We start from the raw sequence: 17,851 nt of genomic DNA on the forward strand, positions 1-17,851 counted from the left end.
CTCTGGACATACAGTTCTAATATAAATACATCCTTAACATCTGTCTAACTTCAGGCATCAAAAGAAGCTGGTTTACCCTTAGTTTCCTCTATAGCAAATAGAAAGTGTAACATAACACTGATTCAGCTTGCAAGTAGGCTGAACCGGTCTAGGGGTGATGCCGTAGCTGGTAAAGCACATGGAGCGGTTGCACCTCAAACAGGTCAGCATTTGTCATGAGGCAAATCTGGATCTGTGACCTCAGCTGTGACAGCACACAGGTGAAGAAATAGGGAGAAGGACTTGTCTGTTGCCAGCTCTTCTGTGTGACTCTTCTAAGATGCACATGCCAGTTGATCTTCTGGGTGTGCTGTTACTGTCATTCCAGACAACCAGACTTTCTCCTTTTTCCTTTTTTAAAATCTAATCTAATAAAATGTGCTCAACCTCTTTCAAAGAAAATTCATGACTATCTAGTAATTATGTCTCCTTGCTTTCAGGTATTATTTCCCTACCTATGAAAATGACACTCTCCTGTGTACGCTGTCAGACAGCGAAGATCTGATAACTGAGGATCAAAGCGACGATGTCCCTGTTGTTAGTGAAGATATATCCAGTCTGAAAGCTCTCAAGCAAAGCAGTGTTTTAAACCAGCTCCTCTGTGAAGAGAGCAAGAGTCGGGAGAAACTTTGACCTTGAATTACACTTGCTGACCTTTGAGTGTTTCTTGTGCAAGACGCCGTGTTCTTTCACTAATATTGTAGTACAGTTTAACCCAGTTATCACTGGGCAATTATTACATTGAAGATAAATCAAGATAAATAAACTTTAAGTGTAAACTTTTTTGCTTTACCTTCCTTTAAATTCTAGCTTTATTTTAAAATTAAGTGCTGGCTTTTCCGCTTGGCCCTCCAAATACTTCTAGTACTGTTTACAAATAGGATTTTTCTTCTTTTTTATATATTTCTTTTTTTCTGAATAAATCAGAGTTCTATTTAAAGGCCATCTTGTGAAAGGCACGAACAAAGTGTCTTGATATATGAGCCAATGAGTGAATCCTCTGTGTCTTATTGCTGTTAGAGAGCATACTGAAAAGAGCTTGAATGCAATTCTTGGTCTGTTACATAAAGCAAATTTTGCTATTTTTAACCTTAGACCTTCTTCAGAGCGAAAACAGATCTGTATATCTCTATTATTTGTCATCAGTATATATGCTATGTGGTGCCTGTTTTGAAAACTGTCTCAGAGACATCAGCCTGGTCCATGGGCATCTGACTACATGGAAAGCTGCCAGTCTAACGCCCAAACAAGTGTAGGAACAATTGCAATCTTGGTTGCATCAGAGATCCAAAGAATTTAAGTAGATTTCTTGTATGGTCATGAATTGAGCTGCAAAAGAAATTATTTAGGAGATTGCAAACACATAAATCCAAATTAAATCACCAAAATCTTGACTCAGCTGCCCAAGGAAGTCACCATATTTCCATTAATGCTGAACTTTAAAGTTCCCAAAGTAACAGAAGGTCTTCAGCGTGTCCAGAAAGCACCTCAGGCTTGATAGGTCAAAGCAGCTCAGAGCACAGGTCCTACTAGGATGATCGAAACCAGGTATGCCTGCCTCTCTTTCTCCTCTAAAGTCTTAAGTAGTTCCAGAGTTCAGGTTTGGCTTTCCATAATATGTATAATCACTTTCAAAAGTCACAGCACATTCTTTTTTACTTCCTGAGGTCGGTGTTCAAGTACTTGCTCAAAGCATGGGCATCTCGGCTCAGTGCCCTTTCCTGCCCGAGAAGATTCAAAGCCATAGCTTCCCCTTTCCACAGCCCTCTTTACCTGAAATAGATTGCTGTCAGTAAGAGTTGTTGTTTGTCATTATAGAGTGATTGAGAATTACATCACAATCCCTGGGAGCAGGGGCTAAAGTTCAGACCTTTACCTGTGTTCTGCTAAGCTCCCATATCCACCCTAATTCACCTTGCTGTGTATTTGCATCAGTTTCTTTTAATTTGCACTGAAGCTGTTTTCTCCTGGCGTTACCCACCACCCACTAGCACCTCTCTTGTCATCTCCTTTCTTATTTTCTCTTGGACCCGGACGCTTTGGAGATAAGTCAGAACAAGAGGATGCTGAAGGTGTACTGAGGAAGACAGATCAGCCACTTAACCGCATGCTGAAGCAGAGACAGAAGCAATATCTGGCTCTGTCAGGAGGAAATGGGATAGAAGTGAGTGCTTCAGCAGGTGCTGAGGATGCAGACAAAAGAAGGCAGGTGTAGCCATACATCTGCATTGGCTTTGATTCAATCGGTATAACAATTTAGGAGGAACAATCCCGATACTTCGGAACTGGAACATCTGACCATCTTAACTAAGCCATGGTCTGTACTCGCTTTTGTACATTTCTTAATTTCACACAGTAATTGCAATGGCTGTTGCTGTTTGGGGTTTTTTCCCTCTTAAGTATTTCTCTTCCCCAAGCAGTTATTTTCTTCCTAAATTAGAAATTGATTCCAGTCTGCTTTTCAGTCAGATTCTTAGCTGAGGTGGGAGGAAGAGTTGATGGGGTTTGATTCCAGCCTTTGCTTTTCAGTCAGACTCTCAGCTGAGGTGGGAGGAAGAGTTGATGGGGTTTACATTAATGGTAAGTGTCTCCAGCAATCAAAAAAATCAGCAAGAGAACTACAGCTAAATCAGTAGCACATGAATGTGTTTTATGGCAAGCTCATCTCAGAAGAGGACATTAAGGGAAAGATAAAATTTTATTGATATATCGTAAAGTGAAATTGCAAAACGGTTCCTAATCATGAGGGATGTGATGCTGAGTCACTCGGATCCCTGCAAAACCAAATCAAGAATGTTAATATCAGCAATAGGGAATGACTGCTGTTCCTGGTTCTAACAGAAATCTGAAATAGCAATTTATCAGTGCAGAATTAAGAGACTATTTTAAGAGAAAATGTATAAATAGCATGGATACGCTTTTGTGAGTAAAGAGGAACAGGTACTTAGGAAAAATTTATCGGCAGTACATAACTTCACCAAAAATAGAAGGATCATGAGGAGTCAGACTGAGATTGACCTTACTACTTCAAATATGAACAGCAAGCAAGAAAGTAGGTTTAAAGTCTCCGTAGGTTCACAGAGAGAGTTGGGTAGAGTTTATAGAGGAAAAATTGAGCATCTTAATCTGACAACAATGCTTCCAGTCAGTGTTTTGCTGTAACATCCTGTATTTGCATGATGGCCACAGATTTCCCTTGACATTCTTGTCCTCTAAAACAAAGCCAACATCAGTTTCTGTTTTAAAACTGGAGTTATATTTTTGTCACTGGTAGGGGACATAGTTATGACTGCATACAGTGTACAGACTCAGGTTTTTTATGAGCAAATATGTTCTTCTAAAATAAGAGCATTTTTTTGAAGCATTACGACAAAAATGTTTCCGAAGTCCTGGAATGGACATAGTAGGGGTTGACAAAATGGTCAGGAAAAGGAGTGGTGGTAATTGGTATGAAAAAAGCTGCACTAGTTTAAGTCCAGCGCACATTTTATACCATAGTATTTCCTCTTAGCGTAGATCCTGACTCCTTATGCACACTCACATTGCTTTACCTAAAGCTGTCCCCTTGTTTAGAAGGATCCAGGTACAAGGAGGAAAAGGCCTCATGTCCTTCTGACCGGGAATTCCTCTTGCCCTTTTTAGAAATACCTTAATTATGTCCTTGATACTCCTCCACACACAATTTATCCTGACAATTCTGTGCAGACTTAATCTGATTTAACGAGGTAATGGTCTTTGACTTTCATTTAAGATGCTTGCTGCTTTCTGTTTCTGTATTACATTTGTCTGGCGTGCTGTGAGAGAGCTGTCAGTGGCTGCTCTCGGCTGGCTAAATGGTAACCGATGTGTGAAACGCCGCAGTAACTCTGCAAAGTATCTCTGCTACTGTCATCTCCCAGTGCCATCGCTGCTCCTGAATTCTGGCTAGAGCTCTGCAAGTGAGTGGGATGTTTGGTACACTAGTTCTCTCTTTCTCTCATTTTACTGAGTGGTTGACCTAAGTCTGACACAAGAAACTGAGCTGTGAACAGAAGTTGTGGTGGTTCGACCCTGTCTGGACGCCAGACACCGACCAAAGCCTCTCTATCACTCCCCTTTTCAGCTGGTAAAGGGAGAAAATATATATCCAGAGGCTTAGGAGTCGAGGTAAGGACAGGGAGAGATCATCCTGCAATTTGCATCACGGGCAAAACAGACTCAACATGGAGTAAAGGAAAGAAAACTCTCTAATTTATTACACTGCACTGCACACCCAGTGACACCAGAGTCGGGTAATGAGAAGCGCAATCAGATATTAAAGCACCTTCCCCCCACCCCTCCCTTCTTAGCAGACTTCACTTTAGTCATGATTTTGCTCCCTTATTGCCCCGCCCCCCCACCATTGTGGCACGAGGAGGGGCAGGGGATGGGGGAATGGGGGTTTCAGTCAGTTCCTCACAAATTGTTTTCCTTCTTGGCTGGGGGGACATTCCTCACACCCTTCTCCTGCTGCACCGTGGGGTCCCACCCACGGGAGATGGTCCTCCACGGACTTCTCCATGAGTCCCTTCTGTCAGGGCATCAGCACCTCACCAGTTGCCTCAGCGCAGCTCCCTTCCATAGGCTGCCAACCTCAGGCTCAGACTGCTCCAGCCTGATTTCCCCCCAGAGTAACAAGTCCCCCAGCAAACCTGTTCTGGCGTGGGTCAGTCTCTCCATGGACTGCAGGTTTCGCTGCCTGCTCCAACATGGGCTTCCCACAGGGTCACGGTGTCCTTCAGGTGTCTCCACCCACTCCAGCATGGGGCTTTCCACGGGCTGTATATGGAATTTCTGCTCCTCATCATTATCCATGGGCTGCAGGGGGACCGCCTGCTCCACCATGGTCTTCTCCACAGGCTACAGGGGAATCTCTCTCTCCGGCACCTGAAGCACCTCACTTCCCCCTTTGCTTGATCTTGGTGTCTGCATGGCTTCTTACATCTTCTTCCTCCCTTCTCTGGTGGCAAAAAGCAGCTGCTTGTGGGTTTTTTCTTCTTAAATATGATGCACAGAGGCGCTATGACCGTCGCTGATGGGCTCGGCCTTGGTCAGTGGTGGGTCTGGCTTTAAGCCAGCCAGTGTTTGCTCCCTCAGGCCTAGGGGAAGCTTCTGGCTGCTTCTTGCAGAAGCCACCCCCGCAGCGCCCTCTCCTCCACCAGAACCCAGCCATGCAAAACTACAACAGAAGTACAGTCCCTTTCTTCCAAGGTAAGCAGTCTACATGCTCAAATTCAAGTCCAGAGTGGACACTGGATGTAGTTCTCAGCAACATCTACCACCCCCTGCCTTTGAGCAGCAACAGTTTCAAAGCACAGTTTATATACTTCGTGCTGTATTAAATGATCTTGCATTATTTGCCCTTTACTTACATGTATACAAAGGTGAAAGCAAATCCAATGTCTTTGGAGACACGCTGTATTTCACGGGGGCAACAAGAAGAACACCTCCTTTTCCCCAGGACTGTTTGTTAAGTCAAAATGCTTCCTGGGCCTTCCTTGCAATAGAACAACTGAAGTGTCTGGTCAAATTGTGCCCTTGTCTATCTCTGCCAGGTACATCAAACCCGGTTAGGTAATAACTGTCACATGGAATGGGTAATTTGTAACCCTGGGATCAATTACTGCTTCCATGTAGTAGTCATTAGAATCAGCTGCTGCAGAAATACTACAGGCAATGGTGGTTATGTGAAGAACCCAATTCAAGTAAAACTAATTCCCTTTCTCCACGAGCACGGAGTTTGCTGTTCTGCCCAGTGTTTGGCATGGGGGGGTTGGTTTGCTTTGGAAGCTTTCTGCTACTTAATTTGACTTCTTCCACAACTAAAAATTTTAGCTGCTTCTTGAAGTTGATTTCACAGCTTTTGCCAAACTATTGCTCATGAAGACACAGATAAGGCAGCTATTCTAGAAATTACCATGTAGCCCCTCCCTTGAACTCATATTCAGTATTTTACATGCCTGATAAATTCCCTCTCCTCACAGGAAGAGTAGGGAAATTTAGGATACTTACAACTAAAAAGAAATCGGTTGTCTTTGCATAAATTTAGATAGAAATGAAAGCATTTTTCTTCCACAAATGTTCCTCAGAACAAAGTTCTCTCCATCTGGTTTACCACCCTGAGATTGAGAAGCTGCTTGTGTGTAGATGACATGTGAGCCTAGTGTCTAAGCTTCTACTGTAATTGATAAATGTAGCCTATAGGTTCAGCTCACCCTAAATCAAACACCTAAAACTTTGTTCAGTTCCTTGCCCATAGACATCTCGCGTCACCCGAGATGCTTGAAAATACTGTGGCCTCCAGCTGCTGCTCCAGAAGGATGCTGACCTCTCAGAGATCTTGTGTCAGTTCCATCAGCTGTGTATGGGCATCTCTGATACCACAGAGCATCTCACATGGCACTGAGGCACACCTGAGTCGAAGCAGCTAAATCCAGCAGCTTTGGCTGGTAGCTAAATGTCTCTTTCAGTCTGCAATAACTATAACGGAAACTTGGCCCCCCTGGGTCACATCTTTTCACCTATGTCTGGACTCCTAAATTCAGTTACATTAATTTAGAGATTAATTCTACCCTATTATTATGGAATTCGTTTAATCTGAAGGTAGATACCTACAAGGATCAGATCATTTTCCCCCTGAAATGAGAATGAGCCTTGGCAGATACATCAGAAATAGTTAAAACTAGTCATTTAGCTTCTGCTGCTCTGTTCTTACAGCAGCTTTGAAGACCGGAAGGCAATTGGTTACCTTTTGGCACATATGGTCACAGGTTAAATTATAATCATGGTAGCACAGAAAACACTAAAATGTAGCAAAACATATGTTATATATATGATATAACATACATTATATATACGATATAACATACATTATATATATGCTTCCCTGATTCAAGGAATCTCAATTATAATTCGCTGCTGAGTAGATGTTACAGGACCACAGAAGGGTAGGGGTTGGAAGGGACCACTGAAGACCAACTAGTCCAATCCCCCTTCTAAAGCAAGATCTCCCAGAGCAGACTGCACAGGATTCTGTCCAGGCAGGTTTTCAGTATCTCCAGAGAAGGAAACTCCACAACCTCTCTGGGCAGCCTGTCCCAGTGCTCTGTCACCCTCACAGCAAAGATGTTCTTCCTCATGTTCAGGTGAAACTTCCTATGCCTATGTTAAACAGGAATAGTCAAGAAGCTGGACAAGTTCTGCAGACAGGTTGTGATGTCTTTGTTCTTCCTGCCCTGTGTTGTGTTTGTATTTTTGTCTGGGGAAACCCTCCTGAGAATGAACACGGGTGAAAAAGATGACAACAGGCATCCACAGACCACATCGAGGTATACGGCTAAAGCTTGACTATCCCACTCCTACCTTTCTAACCACATCTCACGTTTTTAATCCAGATATCAACATTTTTTTGCTTATAAGCATTTAGGGTCAAGAACTATATTTTTTCTTTTTCTTTTTTTTTTTTTTTAATTATATTTTGAGCGTTTTCATGCATGGCTTAACCAGTTTGAGGCCAGCAGACACCATTTCAATGCCAAGTAATGACATTGCAACGACATCCCCCCAAAAAATAGAGCTGTGGTTCACAGTGATTAATTTAACCTGCCTCTTGACATAAATTATAACAGCCTTTGTACCAACTCATCACAGAAGAAAGCATTAGACAGCATTTGAAATGGCACGTATCCCCTCGGGGTACCTCTGCAAAGGAGAGTCTGCAGCTCTGCACAGAGACAGGACTGAAAAGACCCTGACAAAACCTGTGGCTTCCTCTGCCAGCTCATACCTCCCAGTACCGGTGTAAACCAAGAAACCAGAACACCACGACGACTTCAGTGTGAATCCAAAGTAGAGGGGCTGCTGCTAGGTGTGAAACCTAGCCCAGGTATTAGTCATGGCTAATTATTATTTTAAAATCTGCAGGCTGGTGGCTGTTTCTACAAACTGTGTATCCGACGACACTGCAGAGAAAGCACAAGGAGTACAAGCAGCCTCATCACATCACAAGAAGGAAAAACACATTGCTCTTTGTCTGCACTCCCTGCTCAGGGTGCCCACGCAGAGGCAGCCTCATACCACTCCCACCATGTGTTTTTGGGGGTTACCCAGCTGGTGTCATTACTCGGATAAGAGTTGTTCCTCAAATCCTGCTCTTCCCTTTTAGCACCATGAGGAGCCCGGGAGGTGCCAGCAGCAGCTCTCCAGTATTACTGCCAAGCACCTGAATGCTGGAAAGCTGCAAACAAACTCCTCAAAACTCCAGACTCCGAGGGGGTTGCACAATGTGGTTTTGTATTGAAGCAAATAGGGCTCAGAGAGAGAGGTGAGTGTGGCAGAACTCCCTGAATTAAGGGAGAGGTGGAAAAGGAAATAAAAATAGCATGTAGGATGGTAAATGGATCACTACATCAAAGGGCAACTGTGATTACTGTACATAATGCCACATCTTGCCTAGGAGATGGTAAAATTATGACCCAATATCTTTCTGAAACCTTAAATTGTTGCCATAATTTTGGTCCGACACAACCTGTGTATGTAATTTGCTTATGGCTGGGCTCATGATCAATCAGCAGGACTCACATTTAAATTTAAGATAAACATTATCAAGCACAGCACCATTCAACCCCCCAGTCTAACCCCTCTCACAGTACCCGACCCTGTGACAACAGGAGCCTCTAGACTAACTCATATCGCATAGGGATGTGGCAAAACCCTTCAGGATAACTCCAGGCAGACATTTGATGTCACCTCCAGCCACAGCTTCAGTGAGTATTAGGAGACACATCTTTTCCTCCCATGCTCTCTGGTAATAACAGGACAGTACAGAAAGAAACAAGGCACGGTTTGCAGGTTGCTCATTGGAGAGTCTGTCTTTGTGAGCTGCTTGCCACAGCTCTGCAGAGCTGAGCACTGCTTTAATCTTTAGGTGGTTTCAGCTTTAAACTTCCAATTGTGATGTGGTCAGTTTGGTGCATTCTGATGTGTATCTGTCTTCACACCATTTACAGAAATATTGCTGTGAATCTTCACAAATATTTGCCCTATTTTAATAAACCACCTGATATTTTTGTTTGAATCTAGGTGAAATAAAGGGCAAATAAGCAAGGATAGAGCTTAGCATTTGTGAAGAAGGGTCATGAATGTGTGACAGCGCTGGCCTCCTGTATTTTTACAGACAGTCACTTACCATGCATCCTTTGACAAACATTGTTACTTCCCTATGCCTCAGTTTCCTAAGCAGAAAGACTGCTGCTACCAGGGAAAAAAAATGACATATTAGATAGGATTCCAATGTATGCATGCAGCTTTTCTGTATTATTCAGGTTTTCATATTTAAAATACTTAGTTTAAAGGGTGACTAGATCACAGAGGGAGTTACTCATTCAAGAAGAAAGTTAATTTTGGGGGTACGTTCCTGTACAGAAGTGAAAGTTAAACATTTTGAAAATGACACCTTTTAAAAAGAAGGGATAACTTCTGAATCAGATTTTCACAATATGTCTGAATGTGCCACCACTTAAGGTTTTTACATAGGAAATGAATATTCTGTAAAAGATCCCGTGCTTTGAGCTACATTACAGATTTTGCAAGTGTTCAGTTGCATACAGAGGAAGACCAGTTTTCTGTAAGAAAAAGAATGCTGCATACCGTAGGGTAGCCATGGTCCATACAGGTAGGAGATGTTTATGCCAGTCTCCTCTAGCTGTAAAAGCTGTAAACACACGAGTTTCCTGAGATTAGACAAGATTTGAAAAAATGTTGTGCAACCTTTAAGTAATTTAATTGTTCCTTGCTTTGTAAGCAGTCTCTGTGTAAAATCCTAGCTCTCTAAGAACTTGTGAAGTGCAGGTTTGATATTTTTCTCATGCAGTACACACAACGAGGTAGGTAAGATTGCTCAGGATTCCCTGAAGCTTGTGTTATTGCAGGTACCTTGCCTTTACTTCAGCATAGGAAAGATTCCAAGTAAGACAGGTCTTTTTTTCTGTTATACCTGAAATTTGGATGAGATTCACTTCTTAAAAGTTACTGCAACGTTACCCTTGTTCATATTCTCATCTTAACCAGAAGTCTGAGTTTGCTGACTTGTGTTGAGCCACGCGGACAAACAGGCTGCGTTTCAGGTTAGCAATTTGCAATGAGACTGATCACCTAGTAATGCTGAGACTGTTTCTGTAGCCACAAAGTATGGGAAAAAAATATCAAAAAATCTTAGTGTCACATGTTTTGTTTATCTTTTTCTTTTGATGGGGGAGGGGTAGGTTTTGTTGTTTCCTTGTTTGCTTGTTTTCTTCCACAGAAAACAATGAGGATCCCATATTCTTTAACAAAAGAGCCCCTGATACCCTCTGTATAACCCTGGTTATACTTGGACTGTAAAAAAATCTTTTAGAGGCTTTCACCAGATAGCTGACAACTCCTGCAGCAGTCACAGCATGCTCTCAGTGACCCTCCACCCACTAAGTGTAGTGGAGAGGCAGGTGAAAGCAGCACCTCCAGCTCTCAGCAGGACGCCGGGATACATGCTGCAATGGAGCGGCATGGACCATTTCCCCATTGATGCTGGACTGTCCCCAGTGACCTTTAAAGATCAAGGAGATGGAGTTCCTGCTGCTTTCTCATAGACTCTGGTGCCTCTGGGAAAGTTGTCTAATTGCCCCCAATGACTGAAACCAGTTCAATAGGATACCAGTCGATATCTAAAATGAATGTAAGCATCCTGCCAAGCAAGGATTTTAAGGATTTTCTGCTGTTTAATTTTGTTTCCATCTGCAAAAAGAATTTTTGAATCTGTTTGACAGTGTTTATCCACTAATTTTGGGGGGCCTTTGTGCTGGTTAAAAACAGTTCAGTCATAGACTCTGTCTTCTCTTGTTCACACTGTTTGATTCCTGTTGTGGTTTTGCGTTGCAAGCTTCTGGTGGAGGAGGGGAGTTGCAGGGGTGGCTTCTGTGAGAAGCTGCCATAAGTTTCCCCTAGGCCAGACAGAGTAGATACCAGCTGGCTCAAGGTTGGACCCACCACTGACCAAAGCCGAGCCCATCAGCGATGTCACAGCACCTCTGGGAATCACTTTTAAGAGAAAAAAATGCAAGCAGCTGCATTTTGCCACCAGAGGAGGGAGTGAGAAAATGTAAGAAACTGTGCAGGCACTAAGGTCAGGGGAGAGGGGGAGGAAGAACACACTGCAGGTGGTGGACAGAGATTTCCAGCAGCCTGTGGAGAAACCCATGGTGAAGCAGGCTGTCCCCCTGCAGCCCATGGAAGGTTATGGGGAGCAGGGAACCCACGCTGGACTGGGTGAAGAGGTATGGAAGATGTTGTGGCCCACATTGGAGCAAGCTCCTGATAGGACCTGCAGCCTGAGGAGAGAGAGACCCACGCCAGAGCAGGTTTGCTGCAGGGGACTTGTGACTCCATGGAGGACCAGGCTGGAGCAGCCTGGGCCTGAGAGACTGAGAGACATTATATCATTTATGACTGCACCCCATAGCAGTGACCCACGCTGGGGCAGCTGGTGAAGAGCTGAAGCCCTGTGGGAAAGAACACATTGGAGACGTTCATGGAGGACTGGAGCAGGGGAAGAGTGTGGGGAATGCGCCTGGCCCCCACCCCCCCACACACCTCTCTGGCTAAGAAGGAAAACAACTCATGAGGAATTGACTGAAACCCCCATTCCCTCACTCCCTGTCCCTCCCCGTGCCACAATGAGGGGAAGAAGGGCATGACTAAAGTGAAGTCTGGTAAGAAGGGAGGGGTGGGGGGAGGTGCTTTAAGAACTGGTCGTGCTTCTCATTATCTGCCTCTGGTGTCACTGGGTGTGCAGTGCAGTGTAATACATCAGAGTGTTTTCTTTCCTTTCTTCTCTGCTGAGTCTGTTTTGCCCATGACACTGATTGTGGGATGATCTCTCCCTGTCCTTATCTCGACTTCTAAGCCTCCCAATATATATTTTCTCCCTTTACCAGCTGAAAAGGGGAGTGATAGAGCGGCCTTGGTGGGCATCTGGCCTCCAGCCAGGGTCAAACCACCACGATTCTTCATCTTTTCCTCTGCCACCATCCCTTCCATTACGACCAGTCACCTCACACTCTTCAGTCAGATATACCTTGCAGGCTCACAGGAGTCATCTGCAGAATGAGCTCAGCCTCTGGTTCTCCTCCCATGGGATGAAAGTCCAATAAGACTGTAGCAGCAGCTGAAAGCTGACCTGAAAAGAAATAAAGAGCTTTGGGGCTAAGAGAAGGGAATCTGTAAAAATTATGCCCCCAATACTACCTTAAAATGAACAAGAAAAATGGATAATAAGCTGTGTGGAAATCACAGGAGGGACATCAGACTCCTTCAGAACATCAGGTGGGAACTGACACTGACTTCCAGAGTGATAGCAATGGCTGGGAGGAAAATAATTTAGAAAGATGACAAGACCAGTACCAAATGTTTTCTATTAGAGTAAAAATATTAAGCTCAAAATATCAGGGCAACATTGGCCAAAAATAGAGCTGAGAAAACCAAAGCATCAGAATCTCATCTAAGTGGAAGCGGCAGTTGCAGATGATGCCACGTAACTGAGTGAGGTATCAGTACATCATCTGGAAGGTAGACTAAGTATTATTTGATGTAGCTAAGGGTTTAATAGAGCTTAGTACACATGCAGGGTGTCTCCCGTGCAGTCAGGGCTTTGCAGAGGCAGGGAAGGCTAGTAATCCCTGTTAGATGTTGTTGGTGGGCTCTGGTCATGAAGCAAAAGGCAAGAACACGGGACATGGGATGATCCATGTGAAAATCAGTAGTTACATGTTCTCTTCCAAGATAGCTTTTATAAATCAATAATGTACTAATCTATTGGACATATCAATATTTGAGCATAATATAAACAGATGACTGGTGTCATCTGTTGTGCAGGCTGTGAATTAATGTTCTGGTGGGTACAAAATAGTAAAGTCTCATTTCAAAGAACCGATTAGTATTCTGTCCTGTTAGCCACAGAGTTTTTATGTCTGCCTGTGAAAAGGCTGCACCCGTCCACAAAGATTTGATCTTTTCCTCTAAGTGTTTAGAGTGGTCACTGTTTGCTCTTCTATTTTGTATCGCCTTTAACTCTTTGCCCCTCCAAATTGAGGTAGCAATTGAAATGGCCTTAGCTGAGAAGCGTGGTGATAATGCAGCCATCTGTTTAAAAAGTGGTCCAATAAATCTCGCTTTCTGTCAGTGACTTAAAATACCCCTTAGCTCCTTTCATACTATTGATTTATTAATGATTTTTAAATTATTTTATCTTTGTCTTACATTACATGGAAAATAAGATGCTTAGAGTCTGTAAGATGAAATTTTAAAAAAGGCAGGCTCCATGCAATGGTACAGCTTAAGATGCAGGATTTCTAAAAGGTGAAAGCCATGCTAATAAATGCTTCCCCTCCACCCCCAGGGTTAATCAGAAATCTTGCAAAAATCTGAAATAGATGATGTTTTTACTGATTTTCTGAAATCACACATGATTTTTTCAGGAATGGGAGACATGGGGAATACTTAGCAAATGAAAGTGTCACAAGGCCTATTTACAAAGTCAGTGTAACCTGTTTACACTTGAATATGGAGGAATAGACAGAACAGCAGAGGTACAACTTCACTGCCCTAATGAATCTGGACAGCCAAAAGAGTGTGAAAACCCCCTGGCTCCTTCTGCCAGGACTATATTGTTTATATTCAACCTTCTCCACTTTGCAGCAGTGTACAGATTTTTATCCCAGCCTCAGCAGGTCACTTAGGGGGCTGCAGGCAGATGGTTCACTGTTGGGTACCGATTTCCTTAATCCCTCCTTCCCCTTGAGGGCACCAGCTAATATGCCAGCTAAAAACACAGCTAGAGCACCACTCACTGAATTTCCTTGCTCACAGCTTGCTTATATGAAGTTGTTTCCGGGGGAAAACTCTGAATTTCATGGCTCAATCCCAGTAAGGACTTGAGTGCTTTTAAACGGTCCCAACTCCCGTGACTGGTTTCCCCCACTCAGTGACTGCTCATCTGTGAAGCAGAGGTTGTCCCTCCATGCTGATCTACCTCAGCATGGGGCTGCAGACCTGTGCTTGTTCTGGAGCCATGTTCTTGCACTGTCCTTTCTCTCCTGTGGCAAAACACCCATGAGACTGAAAAATGTTGAAGGTGGGGCTGCCGGTGCACCAAAAGGCTTGAAATGGTTTTGAGCTGACAAAGATACCAGACCAGATCCCCACTTGTGCACAGCTGTAACGAGCTGGCTGTTACCCAGCAATTCTGCCCACAGTGTGAAAGAAAGCAGCAAGCACTTTGAATAATTTAAAGCCAGATGAAAACAACCTCCAGAGGAGATGGTGAGCTCGGTGTCTTACCTTGAAAGAAATTTCTGCAGCCTTCATTCAGGCAATTAGATGATAGTGAGCAAAGGGATCCTCAAAATGGATTCCCCATGTTTTGGGGTGGTTTTTTTGCTGGCTCCCAGATTCCTATGCTGACTGGCAGGGCTTTTGTTTTAGGATCCTTGTCCATATGGACTAGAGAGGGACTGCAAGTACCAACTCTGTATTTCATGGCAAGGCCAGGTACCTGGAGGCTTTTACACAGTGTCTGAGCTACTCATAAAGGCCACTACAGCATCAGCAGTCCCCACACACACCTAGAGCCGGGTCCTGAGCAGAAAGAGGGTACACCAGCGTGGAGAAGCTGCAGCACCGAGCAGCGACTGACGCTGCCTTGCTTCATAGCTTGGATATGACACTGCACTGCTACAGTGCAACAATACTCAGCTCCGTGGCAAAGCTACCTGACACGGGCCTGGGGCTCGAGGCAGCTCCCTGGTGTCAGTGCTGCTTAACTTCCTGGAGCCTTGCAGGTAATTGCTAGAGAAGTGTAAAGCACACCCGCCCGTAACAACTGCCACAGGTTTGCCATTATTCAATTAACGAACTGCAGAGGTCTCTCCTGCCCCTTTCCACGCAGCGTGTCAGTTCCTGTTTGAAATTGGTTTTGTCACCGGTGACAAGACTGCAAACTCCCTTACCTTTGGAAAGTTGAGGGCTTTAGGCTCTGCATCCATTACTGTCATTTAACACGTCGGAAGGAACGTGGGAACAACTGCTGCTTCCACGCGGTGTGCGAGGGACTTCCTACGGGGAAATCAGATGTGATGTTGTGACAGCAAACATTGCTTCGCCTGCCAGGCTGCTGAAATTAGCCACTTAATATGCTGGAGTCGGTGGACAAAGTACAAATAGCTGCCTGCTTCCTCACAACGTTGAATAATTTCAGTTCACAAATTCACTTTCACTGATCGTTAGAGAGAAAAAAAAAACCCTGAGTTTGTGTCCTTTGAGGGGAAACAAAAAAAAGAAGTTCTACCTGAGATAGGCACACCAACCGTCACTGAAGTAGAGAGACTGAATTGTGGCAACTTCCTGGGATTACCCAGGAATAGCACAGGGCAGGAATATTCAACCCTGTGTTTTTTTCAGGAGACACATGCAGAGTCAGGAGCTTGGTGCATGCAGGGTCACAACGCGCAGGGTATCAGTTTGCTGCTTCTTGGTCACTTTGGAGGAACCCCCTGGAGCGCCTGGTTGGAAACCACAGGTTTGGGACTTCCAGAAGGAAGCAAGGGTCTGAGCCTGTCCCACTTTCTCGTTAGTGGAAGCGATTGGGCTTAGGGAAAAAAATGCCTCGTGTCGTGTAGAAGTTATGTATAGACTACAATAGGTGGATGTCTGACCTCAATATCTCAGCTGAAAGGACAGAAAGAGCTGTGGGGCTCAAAGCCCATGTACCCAGCTGTGCGGTGCTGCATCTTATCATTCCTGCTTTGTTGTTTTTTTAATGAAGTAAATGTTGATAGGGATACCAATCTAGGTCACTGAACTCAAATCATTCCTCGAGCAATTTCGTCCTGTAATATTAAGGAAGAGCTCAGGTGATTCTGAATCATTGATACCCCTAATGATCTTTTATTCATTATTTTCTGTCTGTTATTGATTGTTCGTTTTGCTCATTTGCTCAAACAGAGTTCATCAGTTGCATTCAGGAGAGGAAAGTTTGAACCGTCTGACAGCTGCTCTGGAGGCATCTCCTGGCCTCAAAGAGATTAATTTCAGATCCTTAATGACTGTGTGCACTTGCTGGTCTTCAGTAATCAGCCAACATCCTAAAAGGAAGACGTGGACTCTGAACTAGCCCCTACGCCACTCGTTTCTTCAGGAAACAAGTGCAGAGGCAGCATGTAGGTGCAGGCTTGTTGGGGGGGTGGGGGGAGAGAGGAGGCTTTTAGAGCCTATGCCATTAGCTGAGCCCCTTTTAGTGTCAAGTATTTGTATAATTTGCAGTAAATTCTTGTCTCTCTGACCCTAGCAAAAAAAAATTTTCTTAACAAAATCAGTTGATTTAGGGGTTTGATAGTGCTTTTAACAAATATTTGTATTTTTACTCAGATTACAAAGTCATTCCCATGGGTTATTACCCACTGGTGGTTCTTTTTTCCTTCAGCAGCCTTGCAAAGCCCTCATCTCCTTTTTGTGAGGACGCATCAGACAGTCTCTCTTCCTTCTTACTTGAGTGTAATGCAATTTCCTGCGGGTCATGCAATCTAAGAGGCGCATACAAGGCCAAGTAGCTGATATTTTCTGTTCTGCCTAATGCTGACAAGGCCTCTTAAGATAAGGGAATAGAAAATTTCTTATGATACTTACCCCTCTTCATTAGAAAGGTTGTTCATTCCAGTCTCAGAAGCTTGCCACTCACAACGTCTGTGCTAGCACTAGGGTTTTGCAGTGAAAGGAGTGGAGGGAGGGCAAAGAAGGCATAAAAGCAGTTGCATTAGGAAAAACCTCTGGTAAAAGGGCAAAATCAGTCTACCTCAATGCTGTAGAGTAACACTGTTGTCTTTGCTGGCTGATTTACAGAAAAATGCTGAAACAGAGATCCTGGTGCAGTGTAGTGTCCTTGTTTATCAGTAGGACTTTCCCTCCTGCATTGGGGCATTTTGGCAAAACGTGTTTTCTTGCAGAGCAAATTCAGAGAATTTCAGAAATACTGAATCTATTTATCAGTCTAATCTACTGAAACCTTTCTCAAGAGCCTTTTTGTCTAAACGGTGTTCAGCCACCTCTTTTAATTCAAAGAGGCTTATTCTATCCTAATCAGGTTTTCTGTGTCTATAGCTTGGCAAGTATTTTATATTAAGGAATAAATTAACCAACAAACATAAAGAGAAAGTAATAAGTTCTCTTCCCTAGAGAGCTCACTGAGTGTATCTCAAGTGTTGGAAAAGAAGATTAATGATTGCCTTTTTTTCTACACTTGGAGGTGAAAAAGCTGAAATTATTTATAGGATTCGTTCATGAAGCAAGAAGTATTGGGGGCAAGACTACATTAAAAAAGAAAAGGATTTTTTTCTATTTGTTTCTGCATATCAACTTCCTTTTTTTTCCTCTTGCAAGTGTCCTGTGACTTGGTGTCAGTGTTCTTCATCCCACGCTGATAAGCATCCTCATAGGCTGAAGAGTTCTGCTGTGGGTGCCATGTCTTTAAGGAAGAGGCAGGATCTCTGGAGAACAGAGCCCAAAAGCATCCTGTGTGTATGAGCAGTCATTGCCCAAATTCCCTGTTTCAGGTACAGAAAGGTGTAAGAAGTCAGACAGAGGTACCTAAAGCTAGATAGAAATTCTGTTTGTGTTTGATTCCTACATCCTTCTTTATAGGGTTGGTTTTCTTCTTGGAGTAGGCAGGCTGACTGGTTAATGGTTCAGTAGGCTTGCCCTCATTAATAAA

At 43.7% G+C, this 17,851-nt stretch overlaps 1 protein-coding gene and 1 long non-coding RNA gene across 2 annotated transcripts in view; one reads left to right on the forward strand and one right to left on the reverse strand.

Moving 5' to 3' along the window:
* ZNF277 (zinc finger protein 277) overlaps positions 1-813 on the forward strand; it is a gene marked incomplete at its 5' end in the record, with an annotated part of 56,846 nt that extends 56,033 nt beyond the window's left edge. The window contains one exon of the mRNA XM_084261609.1: positions 480-813. Within this exon, the coding sequence (XP_084117735.1) occupies positions 480-672 (193 nt within the window). The 3' untranslated portion in view covers positions 673-813. The remainder of the gene's footprint in view (positions 1-479) is intronic.
* Positions 814-2,783: 1,970 nt separating this feature from the next.
* Positions 2,784-15,173, reverse strand: LOC311203506. Its single transcript, XR_014617978.1, has 3 exons — positions 15,096-15,173; positions 12,167-12,268; positions 2,784-2,813 (listed from the first exon to the last, which is right to left on the reverse strand). It is a non-coding gene; the product is annotated as an uncharacterized lncRNA (long non-coding RNA).
* Positions 15,174-17,851: the final 2,678 nt, after the last annotated feature.

This window comes from Gallinula chloropus, assembly GCF_964237585.1.
Source record: "Gallinula chloropus genome assembly, chromosome: 1".
Taxonomy (NCBI): domain Eukaryota; kingdom Metazoa; phylum Chordata; class Aves; order Gruiformes; family Rallidae; genus Gallinula; species Gallinula chloropus.